Source organism: Odocoileus virginianus, chromosome 4, assembly GCF_023699985.2.
Source record: "Odocoileus virginianus isolate 20LAN1187 ecotype Illinois chromosome 4, Ovbor_1.2, whole genome shotgun sequence".
Taxonomy (NCBI): Eukaryota; Metazoa; Chordata; class Mammalia; order Artiodactyla; family Cervidae; genus Odocoileus; species Odocoileus virginianus.
In genome coordinates, this window is record NC_069677.1 from 74,850,637 (window position 1) to 74,875,206 (window position 24,570).

The 24,570-nt window shown below is 35.1% G+C and overlaps 1 protein-coding gene across 3 annotated transcripts in view; it reads left to right on the plus strand.

The window, feature by feature from the left end:
• NPHP3 (nephrocystin 3) overlaps positions 1–24,570 on the plus strand; it is a 61,919-nt gene that overhangs the window by 35,384 nt on the left and 1,965 nt on the right. For 2 of the 3 annotated variants that reach the window (XM_020893081.2, XM_020893082.2), the window contains exons 14-26: positions 141–243; positions 683–765; positions 2,132–2,270; positions 4,180–4,344; positions 10,592–10,686; positions 11,329–11,451; positions 13,064–13,253; positions 13,413–13,654; positions 14,890–14,965; positions 16,198–16,325; positions 17,617–17,857; positions 23,065–23,190; positions 23,787–23,902. In XM_020893081.2, coding sequence (XP_020748740.2) covers positions 141–243; positions 683–765; positions 2,132–2,270; positions 4,180–4,344; positions 10,592–10,686; positions 11,329–11,451; positions 13,064–13,253; positions 13,413–13,654; positions 14,890–14,965; positions 16,198–16,325; positions 17,617–17,857; positions 23,065–23,190; positions 23,787–23,902 — 1,827 coding nt within the window. Of the gene's footprint in view, positions 1–140; positions 244–682; positions 766–2,131; positions 2,271–4,179; positions 4,345–10,591; positions 10,687–11,328; positions 11,452–13,063; positions 13,254–13,412; positions 13,655–14,889; positions 14,966–16,197; positions 16,326–17,616; positions 17,858–23,044; positions 23,191–23,786; positions 23,903–24,570 lie in introns of those variants that run through there. The other variant, XM_020893083.2, reaches the window with a different exon arrangement.

A 24,570-nucleotide genomic window follows, 5' to 3' on the forward strand; every position in this document is an offset into this window, starting at 1 on the left:
ATGTTTAACAGAGATTAATTTTATGAAGATAGTATAAAAAATTAATTCTCATAATGGACTTTGATTTGTATTATGGGAAGATTACAGCTTTGTTGTTTTATTAGAAAAGAATTTCATTTTCCTTTTTCTTTAAATAAAAGGCTGTGGCCTACACTTCATCTTGACCCTTTAAATCCAAAAGATGCAAAATCTATTATAATTGCAGAATGCCACTCTGTAGACATTAAATTGAGTAAAGAGCAGGTAAGTATTTTTAATTTTTCTGTTCTCTTTTACTCTCTATAGCTTTCTTTATTTAAAAAAATACCTTATATGAGACTTAAAATTCAATATAGGAACTCTATATGGTTCCAAGGAAAATTGGAATTTAGTTATTACTTTGTTAAATGCATTTACTATTAAACTAATACAGATATAGAGCAAGCAATAAAAAAGACTTTGGTCTTAAGGCTTACTTTACTATATTATATTAAGCAGTATTTTAAAAGTGAAAAAGCATTTGTATGTTGACAGCACTTGTGGTTTACCACAACACGGCAGTGATGCCATTGATGAGGTGGCAAGAACTGTGTTATTTCTGCAGGGACATTTGCTGATGGCTCAGTTGTAAAGGCCACTTAATTCCAGGGTGGTTTTGTATTTTTGTTTTGTTTTGTTTTGTTTTTTTGGTTAACTGGTACAGGAGAAGAAGCTAGAACGACACTGTCGTTCTGCTACAACCTGCAATGCTCTTTACGTCACTCTTTTCGGCAAACTGATTGCACGGTAAGTGGTAGTTATTTTATGTCATCTTCAGCAATTTTGTGTTTGCTGCAGAATGCTTCCTTACTGTGCGAAACAGAACTGATCATTATGGCAATCTCTCAGGCCACTAAGATTCTGGGGTTCTAACTGTGATACTGTAACTTGACTGTGATACTGTGACTTGACTGAAAATTGCTAGCCCTTGAATATCAGAACTTGTTGGATATATTTGTCTGGTTTTCATCACACTAACCTTTTCTCAACTTGAGGCTGCAAAAGAAAGCCACCTTTGTTCTAAATTGTCACCTTGAGGCCCCTAGTTTTGGGAAAGTGAGGCAGCAAATGAGGCATAAAAAATGTTATTTCAGGCGTCTTTCAGTATTGGTAGATAGGTATATTGGTAGGAATTTTTAAGTGTCTCTGTTCCCACATCCTGATAAACATTTCGTCTTACAGCAGAGACTTCTGTTTTAGACATTCTCTGTAATGTGCCTTTATATACACAGTAGAGTTTTACTACTTTTACTTCTTCAGGACAGCCTCACCTTGTCTGTTTGCAACCAGAGGTAAAAAAAAAAAAAAAATACTAATGCTTGTTTTGGTATTCATCAGAGTAGGTTGTAATCCTAGCACAATTCATTTTGTGGAAACTGAATCTAGTACTGTTGTCTCTCAACTCCATATTCTCACCTGAAGCACCAAATTTGAAATGAAAAAAATTTTTTCAAAACTTTGAATTGCCTATATTTTCACTGACCCCTCCCACTGTCCCCAGAGTTGTGGCAGTGAATCTGAGAATATCAGTGGCTTGCATGAGTACAATTCAAAAGTGTTAAGTCATGCATTTCGTATTTTTTAAGTTATCTCTTTTAAGAGGGAGTATGGACCATTTTTTGTTTTTTCACCATTCTTTACATATTAAAAAAAGAAACTACTGGTAAATATTATGTAATGTTTTAAAACAAACCCTATCTACTGTTTTCTTTAAGCTGATGTTTTCCAAATTCTGGTTCTATTTAAATTTAGTTTGCATGGCTAACTAATAATACTTATTTGTAATTATTTTCTTGCTTCCTGTATGTAGGTGGTGTCCATCTAGATGTACCATGTCTTATTTTTATGTTCCATAGTGTGCAGTAATTACTTGATACATAGTTAAGTCCCAGCATATGTTTATTGCATTGAATTAAATGGTATACTGAAACAACTCTGAAGATTCTAGCAGCCCCATAAAACGAACGTTTTCCTGGGCCATGCTTTATTGAATTCCTATTGTTACCAGTTGAACAGTATAAAAAAAGATAAAGTTGAGCATTGTTTTTATTTACCCCAATTATTCAGTTGTTGGCAGACTGTAAGAAATTAAATTTGTTCTCAATTCCAACAGTGCTGGGAGAGCAGGCAATTTAGATAAAATCCTTCTTCAGTGTTTCCAGTGTCAAGATACTGTTTCATTATATAGGCTTGTTCTGCGATCTATCCAGGAGTCCATGGCAAATGATACAGATAAAGAACTAATGAAACAGGTAAAATGTAATAAACTTATAAAAGGAAGATTATTTTGCCATGTTTGCATCTGTGTGTGAATTGAAGTAAATGGTAAATCCATGTAATGTTAAATATGTTTCAAGCATATACTATACCCACTGCCATAGCATGCTTATGACCAGAAGTGATATCTCAGGGAATCTTCATTTTTCTGATTATCATGGAGATTTTTCATCTTTTCACCCTTCTTGGCTATTCTTGTTTCATCTTCTGTGAATTGCTGGGTCAGGTCCTTTACCAATTTTTTAACTGAGTTGACTTTTTCTTGTTGATCTGTTAGTTTTTATTTTTTTTATTTTTGATCTGTTAGTTTTTAAAGGTTCTGCATATTGAATACAAATTCTTTGTTGTAGAGTTTACAAATCGTTATCTTACCTGTTCTTGTGTTTTAACCTTATAACATCATTATACAAAGTTTTGTTTTAATAAAGTCAGATTTATCCACAGTTTCTTTTATGGTTTATGCCTATTTATCTTATTTTTTTTAAATCCTTTGCTGTCATAAAAGTGATTTCATATTTTTCCCTTCAAAATATTTTATAATTTTGTTCTTCATGTTTAAGTCCTTAATGCATATTACATATTTTTATTTATTTTGTGAGGAAGGAATCTACTTTTTTTTTTTTTTGCCACGCTGCATAGCTTGAAGGATCTTAGTTCCGTGATCAGGAGTTGAACCTGGGATGCTGCAGGGAATTCCCAGGAGCCTAATTCTTAGTCTTTTAAAATATAGCTAGTTAATTGTTCATTTTACTTTATATATCTTTTCTAGTGATTTGAAATGCCACCTCTCAGGTATCAAGCTCATATATAAACATGAGTCTGTTTCTAGCCTCTTCTGTTCCAATTTACTATTCCTTATCAATACCACTGTCTTAACTATTAGAACTTGAAAGTAAGCTTTGATATTTCACTGGGCAAACCCCCTCTTAATATTTTTCATAGTTTTCTTGGCTCATTTCCCATGCGTATTTTTAGAATTGGCTCAGTAAGTGCCATGGAAATTCAATATGCAATTTTAATTGGAATTGCACTGAATTTAGAGGCTAATTTGGAGAAAATTATCTTATATCTTCTCCTTCATGAAAAGCTAGATAGTTCTCCATTTATTTAGTCATCTTCTTGAATGATTTTCAAATAACATTTTATCTTCTTTCCCATAAAAGTTTTGAACATCTTTTGTTAAAATTTGTTTCTAATGACTCTGTAGTAGTTAAAATAACCTGTAAAAATTTTTTGTTGCTGGTTATTCAACTTAGTTTTTGGAAATTTACTAACAACCTTGCTGAACCCTTATAGTTTTAACCTGGATCCATTTTTATGTTTATTTCTCAGCTTGGGGGGTTCCTGTAGGTTGGACTTTTCATTCTACCTCCAAGCCCACAAGCTTCCTTGTCTTCTTGTTCTGCTATTTATCTATATAAATTTTCAGTTTCCTACTTGTTTGGGATACTTGAGGGATTTCCCTTTCTTTTCTGAAGGTTCAATTATGATTTTAGAAATGTTTTGTTACTTGTTGTTATCTGATACTGAGGCATTTGTACTAAGAGGGTTGTTTTCTTCCACCATCTTCCCAGAATTGGAACTCTATCATTAGTTTTATTAATACATTTCCTGCAGTTTTAATTTCACTAAACTTTTTTTATATGTATGTTATCTTTGGCATGCTAGATTTTATATGTACACTGTCTTATTCTTGATTAGTGTCTTTTGGAAAGTGTGTTTTATTTTAAGAAATCTGTTTCTTGGTTTATTAGATCACTTGAATGATAAATCTGAACAAGTTAATAAGAATTATGACATTTTAAAAGAATTATGGGCATTTTAATTGCTTAGTTAACAATAGAGGTACTGTATAATCACTGTTAATTTATTTTATCTACCTAGATTCTCTGCCTTGTAAATATTAGTCACAATGGTGTGAATGAGTCAGAATTGATGGAACTCTATCCTGAGATGTCCTGGACTGTCTTGACCTCCGTTATTCACAGTTTACACAAAATGTGTTTGTTGACTTATGGTTGTGGTTTGCTCAAGTTTCAACATCTACAGGTAAATTTTATCTTAGTAAGGTTTTTTTCACTTAATGAAATGTCCACATATCATCACATATGTATTATGCTATATAATACCATATTATTTCAAATATTTCAATTATAAGACAAAATTGAAATCTCAAATTTGACATTACAGATATTTTTCCAGTAATTTTAGGTTAGATACAAAATTTGGCTAATACTCTTATGAAGTAAATACCTTTAAGAAATGGCTAATACTTTAAAAGGTAGTTTTTTCTGAAAGAGAAAAACTTTTTTCAACTTTATGTTTCATTGTATTATTGGTATATTACACATGTTTTAAGAGCTTGGGCTCTGTCACTCTGCCTCAAATCACAGCCCAGCTCTTTATAGCTTCATGTAACCCTGGGCATGTTCTCTGAGCCTTGAGCTGATGTTTTCAGCTTATTTCAGGGGTTGTAAAGATAATTAATTGAAGTGGTGAATAATTAATTGGTCCTGGTGAAGTCCTAAACATGATTTCTAGCACATAGTAAATAATGACTAATATAACTCTTTTTTTTTACCATATAATTTGCATCTGTTAATCCCAAATTCCCAATCCTTCCCTCCACAACTACCCCTTCCCCTTGGAAAACACAAATCTGTTTTCTATGTCTGTAATTCTGTTTCATAGATACGTTCATTTGTGTCATATTTTAGAACCCACATGTAAGTGGTAATCATACAGTTTGTTTCTTTCTGACTTCGCTTAGTATGATAATCACTAGGTCCATCCATGCTGCATTTCAATTCTTTTGTTTATGGCTGAGTAAATATTCCATTGTATATATGTACCATGTATTTTTTATCCATTCTCCTATTGATGGACATTTAGGTTTTTTCCATGTCTTGGCTATTGTAAAGAGAACTACCATGAATACAGAAGTACATGTAAATTATAGTTTTTTCTGGATATATGCCAAGAGTGGAATTGCCAGATCTTATGATTACTCTATTTTTAGTTTTTTAAGAAACCTCCATGCTGTTTCCATAGTGGCTGTACCGGCTTACATCCCTCCCAGCACTGAAGAGGGCTCCCTTTTCTCTACACCCTCTGCAACATTTGTTATTTGTAGACTTTAATGATGGCCATTCTGACTGGTGTGAGATGGTACCTCACTGTAGTTTTGATTTACATTTCTCTAAAAATTAGCAATGATGTATCTTGTCATATGCCTGTTCACCATCTGTGTCTTCTTTAGAGATATATCTACTTAGGTCTTCTGCCCATTTCTTGATTGGCTTGTTTGGTTTTTTGTTATTGAGTTGTATGAGCTGTTGGTATATTTTGGAAACTAAACTGCTGTTGGTCACATCATTTGCAAATATATTCTCCCTGTTTTTTTGTTTGTTTGTTTGTTTATGATTTCCTTTGCTGTACAGAAGCTTATAAATTTGATTAAGTCCTGTTGGTTTAGTTTTGCTTTTATTTCTAATGCCTTAGGAGACTGACCTAAGAAAACATTGGTACAATTTATGTCAGAGAATGTTTTGCCTGTGTTCTCTTCTATGAGTTTTATGGTGTCATGTCTTATATTTAAGTCTTTAAGTCATTTTGAGTTTGTTTTTTTTGTTTGGTGAGAGGATGTGTTCTAGCTTCACTGATTTACATGCAGCTGTATAACACCACTTGCTGAAGAGATTGTCTTTTCTCCATTGTATATTCTTGCTTCCTTTGTCGAATATTAATTGACAGCGGGTGTGTGGGTTTTTCTTGGCTATTTCGGTCCATTGATCCATAGGTCTGTTTTTGTGCCAATACCATGCTGTTTTGATTGCTATAGCTTTGTACTATTGTCTGAAGTCTTGGGGGGTTATGCCTCCTGCTTTGTTCTTTTTCCCTAAGGATTGCTTTGGCAGTTCTGTGTCTTTTTATGGTTCCATATAAATTTTAGAATCATTTGTCCTAGTTCTATGAAAAATGTCATGGTAACTTGGTAGGGATCACATTAAATCTGTAGTTTGCTTTGGGTAGTAGGTCCATTTTAACAATATTAATTCTTCCAATCCAAGAGCATGGGATATCTTCTGTTTTTTTGAATCATATTCAGTTTCATTTATTAATGTTTTATAGCTCTCAGCATATAAGTCTTTCACTTCCTTGGTAAGATTTACACCTAAGTATTTTATTTTTTGCTATGATTTTAAAAGGAATATTTTTTTACATTCTCTAATATTTCATTGTTAGTATAAAGAAATACAACTGATTTCTTTATGTTAATCTTATATCCTACTATCTTCCTGAATTCATTTATCTGTTCTAGTAGTTTTTATGTGGAGTCTTTAAAGTTTTCTATATGCAGCATCATGTCATCTGCATATAATGACAATTTTAATTTTTCCCTACCAATTTGAATACCTTTTACTTTTTTTTTTGTCTGATTGCTGTGTCTAGGACTTCAAATACTATGTTGAAGTGAAGTGGGGAGAGTGGGTATCTTTGTCTTCTTCCAGATTTTAGTGAAAAGGCTTTCATCTTTTCACCATTGAGTATTATACTGGCTGTGGGCCTGTCATAAATAGCTTTTATTATGCTGAGATATGTTCCCTTTGGATCTACTTTGGTAAGAGTTTTTATCATAGATGGATGTTGAATTTTCTCAAATACTTTTTCTGCCTTTATTGAGATGATCATGTGTTGTCTTTTCTTTTGTTGATGTGGTATATCACATTAATTAATTTGCATATATTAAATCATCCTTATGACTCTGGGATGAATCCACCTTGGTTGTGGTGGTGTATGATCTTTATGTGTTGTTGAATTCAGTTTATTAATATGTTGTTAAGAATTTTTGCAACTATATTCATCAAAGATGGCCTATAATTTTCAGAAGTGTCTGGTGTGGTATCAAGGTGATGCTGGCTTCATAGAGTTTCTTTGGGAATGTACCTTTCTCTTCAGTCTTTTAGAAGAGCTTAGGAAAGATTGGTATAAGTTCTTCCTTGTATGTTTGGTAGAATTCACTTGTGAAGCCATCTGGCCTTGGACTTTTGTTTGTAAGGAGTTTATAAATTACAGATTCTATTTTACTTCTAGTTATTGGTCTGTTCAAGTTATTTATTTCTTATTGATTCAGTTTTGCTGGATTGTATGTTTCTAGAAAGTTGTCCATTTCTTCTAAGTTGTTGAATTTGTTGACCTATAATTGTTCCTAGTATTCTCTTACGGTCCTCATACCAAAAAATATTAAGTCCACACAGGCTACACAGGGATGCTCCCACATAAAAATGGTCCTCGAAGACCACAGTAGATAGCTCTTTCTCCGAAATCCACAGAGTAAGAGAAATATAAGTAAAATGAAGCAGAGGAACCACTTCCAAATAAAAGGTCAAGAGAATTCCCCCGAAAGAACAAACAATGAGACAGACTTCTTCAGTCTAATAGACACTGAAACAAGATAATGAAAATACTGAAGGAATTAAAAAGGACTATTCATAGTAATATAGGTTACTGTAAAAAGAGACTAGAAACTAGAAGGAGGAGCCAAGAAAAAGTAGAAAATTCACTTGCTGAAATGAAAGCTGAGCTAAAGGCAATGAACTGCAGAATAAATAATGCAGAAGAATGAATAAGTGATCTGGAAGATAGAATAATGGAAATCACCCTATCAGAACAGCAGACAGAAAACCAAATGAATTTAAAAAAAAAAAAGAAAGCAATATAAGAGACCTATGGGATATTATAAAGGCAGGTCAGTCTATACATAATAGGGATCCCAGAAGGAGAAGAAAGAGAGAAGGGGGATTGAAAATATATTTGAAGAAATTATGCCTGAAAATGTCCCAAACCTAAAGAAAGAAACATATCCTCCTGTGTACAAGGAGGCACAGAAGGTCCCAAACTTGATAAACCCAAACAGACCTATATCAATACATACTATAATAACAAATGGCAAAAGTTAAACATAAAGAGGGCAAGAGAATAAGAGGGTGATAGAGAATGAGATGGTTGGATGGCATCACTGACTCAATGTACATGAATTCGAACAAACTCTGGGAAATAGTGAAGGATGGGGAAGCCTGGCATGCTACAGTTCATGTGGTCGCAGAGTCAGACATGACTTAGCAACTGAATAACAACAAAATATAAAGAGAAGATACTAAAGGAAGCAAGAGAAAAACAAAGAGTTAATTATAAGGGAATCCCCATAAGGCTATCAGCTGATTTCTCTACAGAAACATTACAAGCCAGAATAGAATGACAAAGTCCTAAAACAGAAAAATCTGTAACCCAGGATACTCTACCTTCCAAGACTATCATTTAGAATTTTTCAGACGAGCAAAAACTAAAAGAAAACAGCAACCAACACTAAACCCAGCCTATATTAAAAGGTCTTATCTAAATAGGAGAGAAGTAAGAATCAACAGAAAGATAAAACCACAATTGGAAAGTAAATCATTTAAATAAGCTGGGTGTTATTTAGTCGCAAAGTCATGTCTGACTCTTCTGTGATCTCATTGACTGTAGCCCTCCAGGCTCCTCTGTTCATGGATTTCCCAGGCAAGAATACTGGAGTGGGTTGCCATTTCCTTCTGTAGGGGATCTTCCCAACCCAGAGATTGAACCTGCATCTCATTCATTGGCAGGTAAATTTACCACTGAACCACCGGGTACACAGATATTTAAAAATTTCTGTGAAAGGGATGATAACCACAACAAACAGCTAAAGGACAAACATGAAGATATAAAAGAGGACATCAAGATCATAAAATGTGGGGGACGAGCATAAGAAAATGTAGATTTTTTTTCCCCTAGAATGTGTTTGAGCCGTACAACTTACCAGTCTAAGGCAAGCGGATATAGGAAGGGGGTTAGCATACATGAAACATAGGTTAACCACAAATCAAAAACATATAATAGATTTACAAAAACCGAAAAGAAGAGAACATAAGCATAATGCAAAAGAAAACATGAAACCCCAAAAGGAAAAAGAAAAAGAAAGGAACAAAGAAGAAATATAAAATCATGGAAAAACATGATTTAAAATAGCAATAAATACATTTCTATTAATAATTACTTTAAATGTCAATGGACTAGATGCTCAAATCAAAAGACATAGTAGCAGAAAGCATTAAAAAAAAAGAGTCTAGAATATGCTGCCTACAAGAGACTCATTTTAGGGCAAATGATACACATAGATTGAAAGTGAGGGGATGGAAAAAACCATTTCAAGCAAATGGAAATGACAAGAAAGCAGGGGTTACAATATTCATATCAGACAAAATAGACTTTAAGTCAAAGTCTATAACGAGAGATAAAGAAGGATACTATATTATGATGAAAGGATCAGTACAAGGAGATGATATTACACTCATCAACATACATTCAGTCAATATAGGAGCAACTAAATACATGAAACAAATACTAACAGACCTAAAGGGATAAATTGATGAGAATACAATAATAATAGGAGACTTTAGCACTTGACTCACATCAATGGACAGATCTTTGAGATAGAAAATCAGTAAAGCAACAGACAGCCAAAATGATACTAAATAATTGTTAGACTTAATTGATATTTTCAAGACATTACATCAAAAATAGCAGCATACACATTCTGTTCATGTGCACATGGAACGTTCTCTAGGATTGAGCGTGTGTGTGTGTGTGTGTGTGTGTGTGTGTGTGTGTGTTCAGTCCTGTCCAGTTCTTTACAACCCCCTGGACTGTAGCCCACCAGACCCCTCTGTCCTTGGAATTTTCCAGGCAAGAATACAGGAGTGAGTTGCCATCCCCTTCTCCAGAGTATTTTCGCTTGAACCCACATCTCTTAAGTCTCTCGCATTAGCAGACAGGTTCTTTACCACTAATGCCACCTGGGAAGCCCTTCAATGCCATGGTTAATTTATATATGTAAACTAATGTAAATAAGTTCTTTCATTTGAGTATGCTGTGTTACATGTAGGTGTGGAATATTTGTAATTTCACAGGCTTATCTTTCTCCTTTGTAGTACTAATATATCACTTAAATATAATTTGCTGGTTTTAGTACTTTTGCATTCCACATTTCAGATTTTTAATGTATTCACTAAAAGTTTGGATTGTATTTTGAGTTCTAACAGGAATTCTCATGTCAGTTGTAACATAAATATATACTGAATTTTTAAATATTCTAATGCTATTTTTATTATACAACTATAAATTTAAATAATTATAAATTTCATTTTAAAAATTCATTGTTAGATGTACAGTGACTTACAGAAAGTAGATTGTAATATTTTTTTCTTTTTCTCCATAGGCTTGGGAAACAGTGAGACTAGAATACATGGAAGGTCCCACCATTATTGCTGCATATAGACAAAAGCTAACTAATTATTTTACCATGCAGCTAAGGTATTACAAACATCCATTTTGTTGTTCTTAGCTTCTGCAACACACTGTACCTCTGTGTCCTTATTTTTTTCTTTCTTAGAATAACTTAATGTATAAAAATTTACTTATTACTTTAAAGGTTAAGTCCTCGCCTGTTAATGCCAAAAGAATAAAATATAATTATGCAAGTCAGTCTTTTAATATTATGCTGAAGATTTAAGTTTAAGTGAAATCAATACAGGATCATTTTATTATTTTTATTTTATTCTAGTTAAATAGTTTAAGTAGTTTAAAAATATGTGTGTGTCTGTAAATACCTGGGTGTGTACAGTTGTGTCCATTGATGGGATTTGTTTTGTTTTGTTTTGTTTTTGACAGTTCAATTTGTGTCCGTTGATGGTTTTTTTAATAGTTCAATACTTACTCTATAGATACAAGAAAATACCTATAGAGTTTGATCAGTGGTCCTGAATGTCACTTTATTTCCATAATTAGGTTCATAAAGTTTCTGATTTTTACCTAACTTTCTCAGTATTATTCATAGAGTCAGGGATCGGATATATATCAAATATATATCTCCTCCTTTAACATTTGCCAGTAGTCTTTTGAAGCAATCTCATTGTGGGACAGTACTGTTGAATGTTGTCCCTTCTCTTCTAATAGTCAGGACCGAGTGACTTGGAGGAGTGCAGATGAACTGCCTTGGCTTTTCCAGCAGCAGGGAAGTAAACAGAAGCTGCATGATTGTCTTCTTAACCTCTTTGTGTCTCAAAACCTCTATAAAAGGTAAAAAACTTATTTGTAGGACATCTTTCCCCAGAAAAACACATTCAAACTGTTGTTTGATATAACAGGGGAAAATGGTATTCCTCATTTAAAAATTAGTCCACTTTCAGTGGTAACCGAAATAAAAAACAATGTGGGACAAATTTTAAACAGTTTGCAAATTGCCATGTCTACTTTGTCCAAGAGGTAAGCAAAAAAGCTGCTGTGCTGTGTTTAGTCACTCAGTCTTGTCTGACTCTTTGCAACCTCATGGACTGTAGCCCGCCAGGCTCCTCTGTCCATGGGGATGCCCAGGCAAGAATACTGGAGTGGGTTGCCATGCCTTCCTCCAGGGGATCTTCCCAACCCAGGGATCAAACCAAAGTCTCCCACATTGTAGGCAGATTCTTTACTTCTGTGCCACCAAGGAAGCACAAACAAAAAAGATAAGAGTATTGTTTTTATAAAATCAGAACTGGAATGCTCTTGAGATAGCTTTGTATCTTAATCTTTCACTGAAGTAGGTTTAAATCCAGACCACCCAGAGAGGTGGTTCATGATGTCTACCTCTTAGGGCATCCAAGTATTTTAAAGTATAGCTTTCAAACCAGACTTTGGGCTCTCCATAGGCTCTGACTGGTGTCAGAATTTAAAGAAAGAATTACCCTTTTTTTATAATAATCTTTTCTAAGTTTTTATTCTATCTTTTTGGCTGTACCACATGGCATGTGGGATCTTATTTCTCTTACCAGAGGTCAAACCCACACCCCGTGCAATGGAAGCGCCAAGCCTTAACCACTGGCCCACCTGGGAAATCGTTCATGTCTCGTTGTTATCTCCTGGTGTGTCTGAATTTGCCTCTTGCAGCATCACCTTTTTATGAGTCAACCTTCTGACCTCTAAGCCCCACCTCTGTCTCACCTGGAAATTTAGACACTTCTCATAACTTAACTGCACGCTTTGTTTTGTTCCTGAATGATCTCGCTCAGATTTCTTTGTTGCAGCTCATAAATTATTTCTGATCTCCCTCCAGTGTTTCATGATTCAAATCATTCATCTGTAGATGGTATTAAGTAGGATGGAGAGCTGTGATTCATCCTTTAGTTTAACAGCTCTCCATCCTACTTAATACCGTGTACCGATGAACAAGCTTACTTTTATCATCCCATTCCTTGATGAGAATACAAAGCAGGTATTCTGACAGCTTGCCTGTGCTTTGTTTCTTCTTTTCTTATTTCCATCATTTAAAATAGTCTTGGGGTAAACTCAGCAGGATATCATAGGAAGTCTCAACAGGATTCTGGTAGAGTTCCATTGGTGAATAACCGTAATGGCGTTAACGGAAACAGCCAACACTATGGAGCACTTGCTGCAAGCCATAATCTCCTTAAAGCAACACTTGAGGCGGGTGATGTTGGGGTGCTCCTTCTGCAGTCAAGAATGACGAGGCGAGAGAGAACACAGTCAGAGTGCGGTGGACTCAGATGGCAGGCCCCGTTTACACCTTTACCTCACAACACTGGACTGGCCTCCTAATACACTGTCAGTAACCTGATAGGAATTTGTGGCATCTTCACTCAGTAGTGGCGTTAAAGTTTCTTTTTCATTATATTACTGTTATTTGTTGAAACAGAGGACACTTTGCTGAGTTGCTGAGTTATTGGCAGTTTGTTGGCAAAGACAAAAGCGCGATGGCAGCAGAATACTTTGATTCATTGAAGCAGTATGAGAAAACCTGTGAAGGCGAAGAGAGCATGGTTTGCTTAGCTGACCTTTATGAAACCCTGGGGCGATTTCTCAAGGATCTAGGCCTTCTCAGTCAGGTAACTTCAGCAGGGAGTTAAGAGACTGCATGGGTTTTCATGTTTACTCTTTTCTCCTTCCTAGGAATTGATGTAGCTTTCATTTGTTGTGCTAATCAGATGGCAAATCTTATAGGATTTCACTCATATTAATTGGTCTTTAACCATATTCTTCCCCAGGCTGTTGTGCCTTTGCAGAGGTCTCTGGAGATTCGAGAAACAGCTTTAGATCCAGATCACCCACAAGTAGCTCAGTCTCTCCACCAGCTCGCAAGTGTGTATGTGCAGTGGAAGAAGTTTGGCAATGCAGAACAACTGTATAAACAGGCATTGGAAATCTCAGAAAATGCCTATGGTTCAGACCATCCACATATTGCTCGCGAACTTGAGGCACTTGCGACTTTGTACCAGAAACAAGATAAGTAAGATTTCAATTAGTAATTTTCTGGTTTTTTGACAGGGAATTACAGTTCTTAATGTACTTATGCGGGAGGCATTGTTTTGTGGCTGTGTACTTTTCCTTATCCTGTACTTTCCTTATCCTATATTCTTTTGAATCCACTATGTGCAAATATTATTCTTGATCTGGGTCTTCATGGGGTAAACAGAAAATCAGAAGTGCAAGGTTCATCTCTGTTTCAAGATGTGTGGAGGACGGAGCATGGACTTTGGAGTCATAGAGCTGGATGTGAAAATGAGCTCCTTTGCTGACTGGCTTTGTAATATTCAGTATTACTAATACAGGGGGCAGCAAACCATCACCCACATGCCAAGTCCAGAAGGTCCCCTGTTTTGGACCTAAGGTTGTCGTGGAACACAGCCATAGTTTTTTTCATTTACATATTGTCTGTGGCTGCTTTCATGCTTCAGCAGTAGCTTTTTAGTTTCAACAGAGATCACAGAACCCACAAAGGCAAAAATGTTTACTGTCTAGCAGTTTAGACAAGTTTGATCCCCAATATAATACGTCCTCTGAAAGGTATCTCTTCTCTATCTGAAATCATTTCTTTTGCTCAATCATAAGTGACACATATTGGATTTTTTTCTTTTAACTTCTAAGAATATTGTTTCACACAGATTTTGTGACTTTCACATTTCTATGTGACCAAAAATCAGCTAATATAGCAAACTAAAGTTTTGAATTTTCATTTAATTAGACTGCCTCTTAGAGATTACCTTTTAAACTCAAAATGAGTTTAATCAGCTGAAAAATACTTAAATGTCAGCTAGATGGAAGACTTTTTCTTTTAGTTGCTAAGTCATGTTTGAGTCTTTTGTGACCCCATGGACTATATCTCTCCAGGCTCCTCTGTGCATGGGATTTTTCCAGACAAGAATACTGGAGTGGGCTGCCATTTTCTTCTCTAGGGATCCATTTTCCTTCTCCTGACTCAGGGATCGAACCTGCATCTCATGCATAGGCAGGCAGATTCTTTACCACTGAGTCCCACAGAAGCCCACTTGGAGGACTAGATTTATTAGATTTTGTTCTGTGAAAGTTTTTCTTTAAGATTTTTCATTCCATATGACTATCACTTCTGGAAATAATGTTGTATTTAATTAGCAAAAAAAGGCTTTACATTGGTGCTTTCATTTCACTGAAGTATGACACTTTGGACATGTTGCTTTCCTTTGACTTCCTTTTTTCTTTTTTAAGATATGAACAAGCTGAACATTTTAGGAAAAAATCGTTTAAAATTCGTCAGAAAGCTGCAAGGAGAAAAGGCAACTTGGTAACGAGAGATTTCTTTTGTGTTGTGTTTTGAACAAAAAGGAAAAGAACATCTCTGTATCATAATGTAGATGCATAAACCTCACATATTTAAGAACTTTCTATTTTAAATTGATTTCTAGGGAAGTACTGATTAATATTTTCTGATTTAAAATGCATGTTTAAATATTAGTATCACTGAGAAGTACAAATTAGTATGTGTTTAAAAAGTGGAACTATGTATTTTGGTAATCATTTTACACTATATACATATGTCATATCATCATGTTGTACGCTTTAAATTTACACAGTGTTACATGTCAATTATATCTCAGCAAAGCTGGGGAAATTATTTTTTAATTTTTAAAAAGTAGAACTATATAATTCAAAGATTAGATTTTAATGTGAAGCAATTATACTTCAATAAAAATTAATAAAAATGATAACGGTTAGATTTTAGAAGATGAACTTAAAAGCTGTTTCAATTTTTTAAAGGGCTGGAAAAGAGAATAAAAGAAATTTAGTAAACATTTAATGTTACATTCAAATGCCAAGAAATTATCCTCAAGTGCAAAAAATGTTTCATTTTTCTAAGCTGCTGATAAAATAAATATAGCATATTTGTTTAACTTAAAATGCTATAGTCAGGTTTTTTATTATAATGTATTTGACATCTAACATTGTGTAAATATAAGATGTACAACATATTTATTTGATGCATTTATATATTAAAATATGATTACACCATAATGTCACATCACAAAATTATTTCTTTTTTGTGGTCAGAATAATTAAGACCTAGTCTCTTAGCAAGTTTGATGATTATAATACAGTATTGTTACCGTTATTCCCTATGCTATACATTTGATTAACAGGACTTACTTGTCTATTAGTTGCAAGTGCTATGTGCAATTTTAAGTACCTGGTATTAAATGTTTAGTAATAGGGTTAATAAATATATGCACATTAATTCTGTTTCCTAATCTTTTTGATGCATTTAGGGATTCTGTTCATTTTGCTAAAATATCTCAGTCATTTTCACAAAATAGCTTTTGATGAATTTAAGAACGTGGTGTCACTGGGAAGTATGCATATTTTTTAATAATCATTAGATTAATTCAGTATACTTAAAGTAATTGTAATCTACTTTAAAGGAAACAAAAGGAGAAAGGATTTTTTCAGAACCCTAGTATGTTGCTTCAGAATCAGATTGCACTTACTTGATGATTCTTGTGAATTTCTGTGTTTCTCCAGTATGGATTTTCCCTGTTACGTAGACGGGCCCTACAGTTAGAAGAGCTTACGTTAGGTAAGGATACACCTGACAATGCTCGGACCCTCAATGAACTGGGTGTGCTGTACTATCTTCAGAACAACCTGGAGTGAGTACCATACTGTTAATATTGAAAACAGTTATTCATTTCATCTCTTAGATGCAAAGCTGTTTACATTTCTATCAAGCCAAGCTAGAAAAAATTGACAGAAACCATGCGGAGTTTCATGTATGGTATGTTATGAACATGGCCACATTTAACAAAAACCATGACAATTTCTCCACTGTTTCCTTTCACATTGTTTCTTTAGTAACTAAAAGGATATTCTTTAGTTTCCTTAGTATTTTATATGTTTATAACAAGTGAGTGTGTGTAGATATTGTACAAAAGATCTCACATAAGAACAAACTTGGGACTGAGGGAAAATGAAGAAAAGAATGTAGATGGCTGCTAATTTTATTCTTCAGTTTATTTTGGGCATAGACTCAAAAAGAGTCTTTTATGAAAAATGGGTGTTTGGGGACTTCTTAGTATGTCAGCAAAATACAATAGACTTGACGTGTTAGATATCAGAAAAATACAGATATTTGGCTCGCTTCACAAAGGAGCAAGGTCTGCTGTTTGCTGTGGTGCTCAGGCTTCTCATGGTGGTGGCTCCTCCTGTTGCAGAGCCTGGGCTCCAGGGCGCATGGGCTTCAACAGCTGTAGCACACAGGCTCAGCAGCTGCGGCTCCCAGGCTCTACATCACGGGCTCAGTAGTTTTGGCCCACGGGCATATGTAATCTTCCCAGACCAGGAATTGAACACGTGTCCCCTGTACTGGCTGGCAGATTCTTATCCACCGCACTATCAGGAAGGTCCCCCAAAGGGTTCCTTCATTAAAAATTATTTAGTACTAGGGAGCTGCCTTGCGACCTGGTGGTTAGGATTTGGCTCTTTCACTGTGGAGGTCCGGGTTCTACCCCTGGTCAGGGAACCATCTTGCATGGCACAATGCAGCCAAAATACCAAAAAAAAAAAAAAAAACCCAACCAGATTTAGTACTAACTCCAAAGGGAGGGAGAAGGAAAGAATACCAAAATCTTTTGAGTTTGGCTTAGTAATTTTTAAGGTATAAAAAGTTTGTTTTGGAAACTGTTTATGTCTTTTAGGAGAAGTGAAGTGGAGAATTGAGACAATCATCCAGATAATTTTGGTTCTCACACTACCAGGAAGCCATATTTAATTTTTGGAAAAGGGCAGAAAGAGATGAGGGCTGGGAAAGGGGATTTTGAGCTGAATCCTTCATTTTAACTATCTTGGATTTAAGAATAAAAGTACTTCAGTTCTCTTCCTAACTAGGACTAGGGTTCTGACTTCTAGAGAATAGTTTAAACCATCTGGGTCTTTTGTTCATAGAACAGCTGAGCAGTTTCTGAAGCGTTCCTTGGAGATGAGGGAGAGAGTTCTAGGACCAGATCACCCTGACTGTGCCCAGTCTTTGAATAATCTGGCGGCTCTATGCAATGAAAAGAAACAGTATGACAAAGCAGAAGAACTTTATGAAAGAGCCTTAGACATTCGGAGACGAGCATTAGCTCCTGATCACCCTTCTTTGGCTTATACGGTAAAGCATCTTGCGATCTTATACAAGAAAATGGTAAGTAATCCAGAGCATGCCTACATGTGTTTTATAATATTCCAGTTAAGCCATAATTGCTGTAAGCAAAATAATTTATCTTCCGATGGATAGGCTATTTTCTATGAGCTTTTAAATCCCAGAGGAATCGGGTGGAGAGGGAGGTGGGAGGGGGGATCGGGATGGGGAATACATGTAAATCCATGGCTGATTCACGTCAATGTATGACAAAAACCACCACAATATTGTAAAGTAATTAACCTCCAACTAATAAAAATAAATGGAAAATAAATAAATAAATAAATAAAAATGATTTCATTTCAGACAATTAAGGTACTAGTTTTTAAAAATACATTCTAAATACAAATGCATTTGTCAGCACTCTAACTAGAACTTCTTCTTTTACATTTCAGAAGTTCTTTTTTTTTTTCTATTTATTTTTATTCATTGGAAGCTCATTACTTTACAATATTGTAGTGGTTTTTGCCATACACTGACATGACTCAGCCATGGATTTACATGTGTTCCCCATCCCGATCCCCACTCCTGCCTCCCTCTCCACCCCATCCCTCTGGGTCTTCCCAGTGCACCAGCCCTGAGCACCCGTCTCATGCATCCAACCTGGGCTGGTGATCTGTTTCACCCTTGATTGTATACTTGTTTCAATGCTGTTCTCTCTGAACATCCCACCCTTACCTTCTCCCACAGAGTCTAAAAGTCTGTTCTGTACATCTGTGTCTCTTTTTCTGTTTTGCATATAAAGATATCGTTACCATCTTTTTAAATTCCATATATATGCATTAGTATACTGTATTGGTCTTTATCTTTCTGACTTACTTCACTCTGTATAATGGGCTCCAGTTTCATCCATCTCATTAGAACTGATTCAAATGAATTCTTTTTAATGTGAGTACTATTCCATAGTGTCTATGTACCAAAGCTTTCTTATCCATTCATCTGCTGATGGGCATCTAGGTTGCTTCCATGTCCTGGCTATTATAAACAGTGCTGCGATGAACATTGAGGTACACGTGTCTCTTTCAGATCTGGTTTCCTTGGTGTGTATGCCCAGGAGTGGGATTGCTGGGTCATATGGCAGTTCTATTTCCAGTTTTTTAAGGAATCTCCACACTGTTCTCCATAGTGGCTGTACTAGTTTGCATTCCCACCAACAGTTGTAAGAGGGTTCCCTTTTCTCAACACCCTCTCCAGCATTTATTGCTTGTAGACTTTTGGATAGCAGCCATCCTGACTGGCGTGTAATGGTACCTCATTTCGGTTTTGATTTGCATTTCTCTGATAATGAGTGATGTTGAGCATCTTTTCATGTGTTTGTTAGCCATCAGTATGTCTTCTTTGGAGAAATGTCTGTTTAGATCTTTGGCCCATTTTTTTTTTTTCGATTGGGTCATTTATTTTTCTGGAATTGAGCTGCACGAGTTGCTTGTGTATTTTTGAGATAAATCCTGTGTCTGTTGCTTCATTTGCTATTATTTTCTCCCATTCTGAAGGCTGTCTTTTCACCTTGCTTATAGTTTCCTTTGTTGTGCAAAAGCTTTTAAGTTTCATTAGGTCCCATTTGTTTATTTTTGCTTTTATTTCCGATAATCTGGGAGGTGGGTCATAGAGGATCCTGCTGTGATTTATGTCGGAGAGTGTTTTGCCTATGTTCTCCTCTAGGAGTTTTATAGTTTCTGGTCTTACATTTAAATCTTTAATCCGTTTTGAGTTTATTTTTGTGTATGGTGTTAGAAAGTGTTCTAGTTTCATTCTTTTACAGGTGGTTGACCAGTTTTCCCAGCACCACTTGTTAAAGAGGTTGTCTTTTTTCAATTGTATATCCTTGCCTCCTCTGTCAAAGATAAGGTGTCCATAGTTACGTGGATTTATCTCTGGGCTTTCTATTTTGTTCCATTGATCTATATTTCTGTCTTTGTGCCAGTACCATACTGTCTTGATGACTGTGGCTTTGTAGTAGGGCCTGAAGTCAGGCAGGTTGATTCCTCCAGTTCCATTCTTCTTTCTCAAGATTGCTTTGGCTATTTGAGGTTTTTTGTATTTCCATACAAATTGTGAAATTATTTGTTCTAGTTCTGTGAAGAATACCATTGGTAGCTTGATAGGGGTTGCACTGAATCTATAGATTGCTTTGGGTAGTATAGTCATTTTCACAATATTGAGTCTTCCAATCCATGAACATGGTATATTTCTCCATCAATTTATGTCCTCTTTGATTTCTTTCATGAGTGTTTTTATAGTTTTCTATGTATAGGTCTTTCATTTCTTTAGGTAGATATACTCCTAAGTATTTTATTCTTTTTGTTGCAATGGTGAATGGTATTGTTTCTTTAATTTCTCTTTCTGTTTTCTCATTGTTAGTGTATAGGAATGCAAGATATTTCTGTGTGTTAATTTTATATCCTGCAACATTACTGTATTCATTGATTAGCTCTAGTAATTTTCTGGTAGAGTCTTTAAGGTTTTCTATGTAGAGGATCATGTCATCTGCAAACAGTGAGAGTTTCACTTCTTCTTTTCCTATCTGGATTCCTTTTATTTCTTTTTCTGCTCTGGTTGCTGTGGCCAAAACTTCCAAAACTATATTGAATAGTAGTGGTAAGAGTGAGCACCCTTGTTTTGTTCCTGATTTTGGGGGAAATGCTTTCAATTTCTCACATTGAGGATAATGTTTGCTGTGGGTTTGTCATATATAGCTTTTATTATGTCGAGGTATGTTCCTTCTATGCCTGCTTTCTGGAGAGTTTTTATCATAAATGGATGTTGAATTTTGTCAAAGGCTTTTTCTGAATCTGTTGAGATAATCATATGGTTTTTATCTTTCAATTTGTTAATGTGGTGTATTACATTGATTGATTTGCAGATATTAAAGAATCCTTGCATTCCTGGGATAAAGCCCACTTGGTCATGATGTATGATCTTTTTAATATGTTGTTGGATTCTGTTTGCCAGAATTTTGTTAAGAATTTTTGCATCTATGTTCATCAGTGATATTGGCCTGTAGTTTTCTTTTTTGTGTCATCTTTTTCTGGTTTTGGAATTAGGGTGATGGTGGCCTCACAGAATGAGTTTGGAAGTTTACCTTCTTCTGCAATTTTCTGGAAGAGTTTGAATAAGATAGGTATTAGCTCTTCTCTAAATTTTTGGTAGAATTCAGCTGTGAAGCCATCTGGTCCTGGGCTTTTGTTTGCTGGAAGATTTCTGATTACAGTTTCGATTTCCTTGCTTGTGATGGGTCTGTTAAGATCTTCTATTTCTTCCTGGTTCAGTTTTGGAAAGTTATACTTTTCTATGAATTTGTCCATTTCTTCCAAGTTGTCCATTTTATTGGCGTAGAGCTGCTGCTGGTAGTAGTCTCTTATGATCCTTTGTATTTCAGTGTTGTCTGTTGTGATCTCCATTTTCATTTCTAATTTTGTTGATTTGGTTCTTCTCCCTTTGTTTCTTGATGAGTCTGGCTAACGGTTTGTCAGTTTTGTTTATCTTTTCAAAAAACCAACTTTTAGCTTTGTTGATTTTTGCTATGGTCTCTTTTGTTTCTTTTGCATTTATTTCTGCCCTAATTTTTAAGAGTTCTTTCCTTCTGCTAACCCTGGGGTTCTTCATTTATTCCTTCGCTAGTTGGTTTAGGTGTAGAGCTAGGTTATTTATTTGACTTTTTTCTTGTTTCTTGAGGTAAGCCTGTAATGCTATGAACCTTCCCCTTAGCACTGCTTTTCCAGTGTCCCATAGGTTTGGGGTTGTTGTGTTTTCATTTGTTTCTATGCATATTTTGATTTCTTTTTTTATTTCTTCTATGGTTTGTTGGTTATTCAGAAGCATGTTACTTAGCCTCCATATGTTTGAATTTTTAATAGTTTTTTTTCCTGCAATTGAGATCTAGTCTTACTGCATTGTGGTCAGAAAAGATGATTTCAATTTTTTTGAATTTGCCAAGGCTAGATTTATGGCCTAGGATGTGATCTATTCTGGAGAAGGTTTCGTGTGCACTTGAGAAAAAGGTGAAATTGATTGTTTTGGGGTGAAATGTCCTATAGATATCAATTAGGTCTAGCTGGTCCATTGTGTCATTTAAAGTTTGTGTTTCCTTGTTAATTTTCTGTTTAGTTGATCTATCCATAGGTGTGAGTGGGGTATTAAAATCTCCCACTATTGTGTTAATTGTTAATTTCCCCTTTCATACTCGTTAGCATTTGCCTTACATATTGCAGTGCTCCTATGTTGGGTGCATATATAATTGTTATATCTTCTTCTTGGATTGATCCTTTGATCATTATGTAGTGTCCTTCTTTGTCTCTTTTCACAACCTTTATTTTAAAATCTATTTTATCTGATATGAGTATTGCGACTCCTGCTTTCTTTTGGTCTCCATTTGCGTGAAATATTTTTTTCCAGCCCTTCACTTTCAGTCTGTATGTGTCCCTTGTTTTGTGTGGGTCTCTTGTAGACAGCAGAAGTTCTAAAATTCAACCAGTATTAAGTTTTCTGTGTAGGCTACCACGGACATAATAAATCACCCAATTGTCAGGACTGAAGAAGTCTTCATAGCTAATGAAATGACCATTTTAATTTCACTTTTTCTTTTCTTTGCTTGCAATTAAATGTAACCATTCTTTACCACAGAGTTCTAACCTAAGCAATATTTGGAGTTTTTATAGCTGTCTTTAAAACAAACGAAAATCAGGGAAAAAAACCTGTTCTCATTTAGTGCAGTTACAGAGTTGTACAGACTTTGTTGGACTGTTGCTAACCCTCCTACTACTGAAGTTGATGTTTCAGTATAAAGGATCCATTGTTGCTATTTCTACCTAAATTTCAAGTAAAAAAGAAATAATCAGAAAAATCTGGAAAGGATTTGGTGGAAAATGAGTTTTAAAATGAAAACTTTGATGCTCTCTCTAAACTATGTATAGTAGCAAACATACTTTATAACTGGCATGTGTTTACAACATCAGAAAGTTATAACGGGTGATCCTAAAGAACTTTCTGAGTTATCAGAGAAAATGTTCTTATATTCTATATGGTTTTACTTACATATTTTATTAGATTTCAGATATCCATAAACTTATCCATTAAACTGGGAGGAAATATTTCTGAACTTTTTTCACCAAAATTACTTTTTACGACAAAACTGTATTTATGGAACAAGCTCTGATCATAAAGTATTTATTGCTTTAATATTTTTGTTAGATTTCACTTTTGTGTTTTAGGGTAAACTTGACAAAGCTGTACCTTTGTATGAGCTGGCTGTTGAAATCCGGCAGAAATCCTTTGGCCCGAAGCACCCAAGCGTAGCTACTGCCTTGGTGAACTTAGCTGTTCTTTATAGCCAAATGGTAAGTTCCCAGAATGTAATGCTTTATAAATGAATAGTTTTAACATATGGAATATAGGCAAACATGTATTAGATATAGGTAAACATGTATTAGATATGACACAGTAAAAATAATTAAAGGACATTTAAGGTTATCTACTAACGTTCTCTTTAATACTTGAGAAATTATTAGTTACAATTGTAAGACAGTCCCTTCTTCTTAGTGTGAAATACTGTGTTTAGTTCATTGCATAGGCTTATTTATTTCTGGAGACTCCCTACATCTCTTTATCTAATATTGTTCCTAAGATGTATCATTTACTTAATGATGAGTAAGAGATGTGGTACCCTGGGGTACCACAAAGAAGTTTGTCCTTATATAATTGGATTAATGTTAGTTGTTACCAAGGCAGGTCTAAAACTTAATTTTCTAAATTTTATTATACTACTTCTTTAATTATGATTACTCCTAAATTAATCAGTTTATCTACATCTTGTAGGAGGATATTAACTCTTTTAAAGCACTTAGCCAAGTAGGTCAGCTCAGTCTAGAATACCTCAAAAGTAATTTCAGAAACCCAACGTGTTCAAATGAGCATTGTTTCTTTTTTTTATAAGAAAAAACACAGTGAGGCCTTGCCGTTATATGAACGAGCATTAAAGATTTATGAGGACAGCCTGGGTCGGATGCATCCTCGAGTTGGAGAAACACTAAAAAATTTAGCTGTGCTTAGGTAAGAAGTTTTCACTTTCCTCATACAGCCAAAAACCCTTTTATGACATCTTTGAGTCATCATAGAACCCCACAAAATAATTATTGCTGATACGCTTTTTATTGGAACAGAGGGGTTATTTTTGGCTGATCTAGTTCAAGAGACATTGAAACAGTATCCAAAAGTGAAATTGAAGGTAGCACAACCTAGTTTGTAGAGGAGAGTATCATGGTAAATAAGAGGATGGATTACATTTGCAGCTAAGTGGCTCTGGTGGTAATCTGGGCAATTTGCTATCCTCAAAGTGAATTTATCATGTTGACTTTTGCATTATATTTACCTCAGGATGCTAACTTCCTTAAGCAGTCTCACTGCACCCATTACAATGTAGTCTTAATGGTGCCCCTATAAGACACTTGGCAGCAGACAAAAAGGAGAAGAACTTGGGGATTCTGTTTTATTGGTTTGCCTGAAAATGGACTTTTCTTGCAGAGTATAATTTACAAACTGAAGTTAAAATATAAAGTAAGATCATTTCTTAGGCAAAACACTAAGCCTAGAAATGATCCACAGACTCTTTCCAGGTAATGGGTCAAGCTGCCTCTTGCATGTCACTGTGGGAACATTAACCATTTCACAATGGACAGAAAACCTGGCTGTAGGGTTTTACAGAAGGTGAGGTGGAGAGC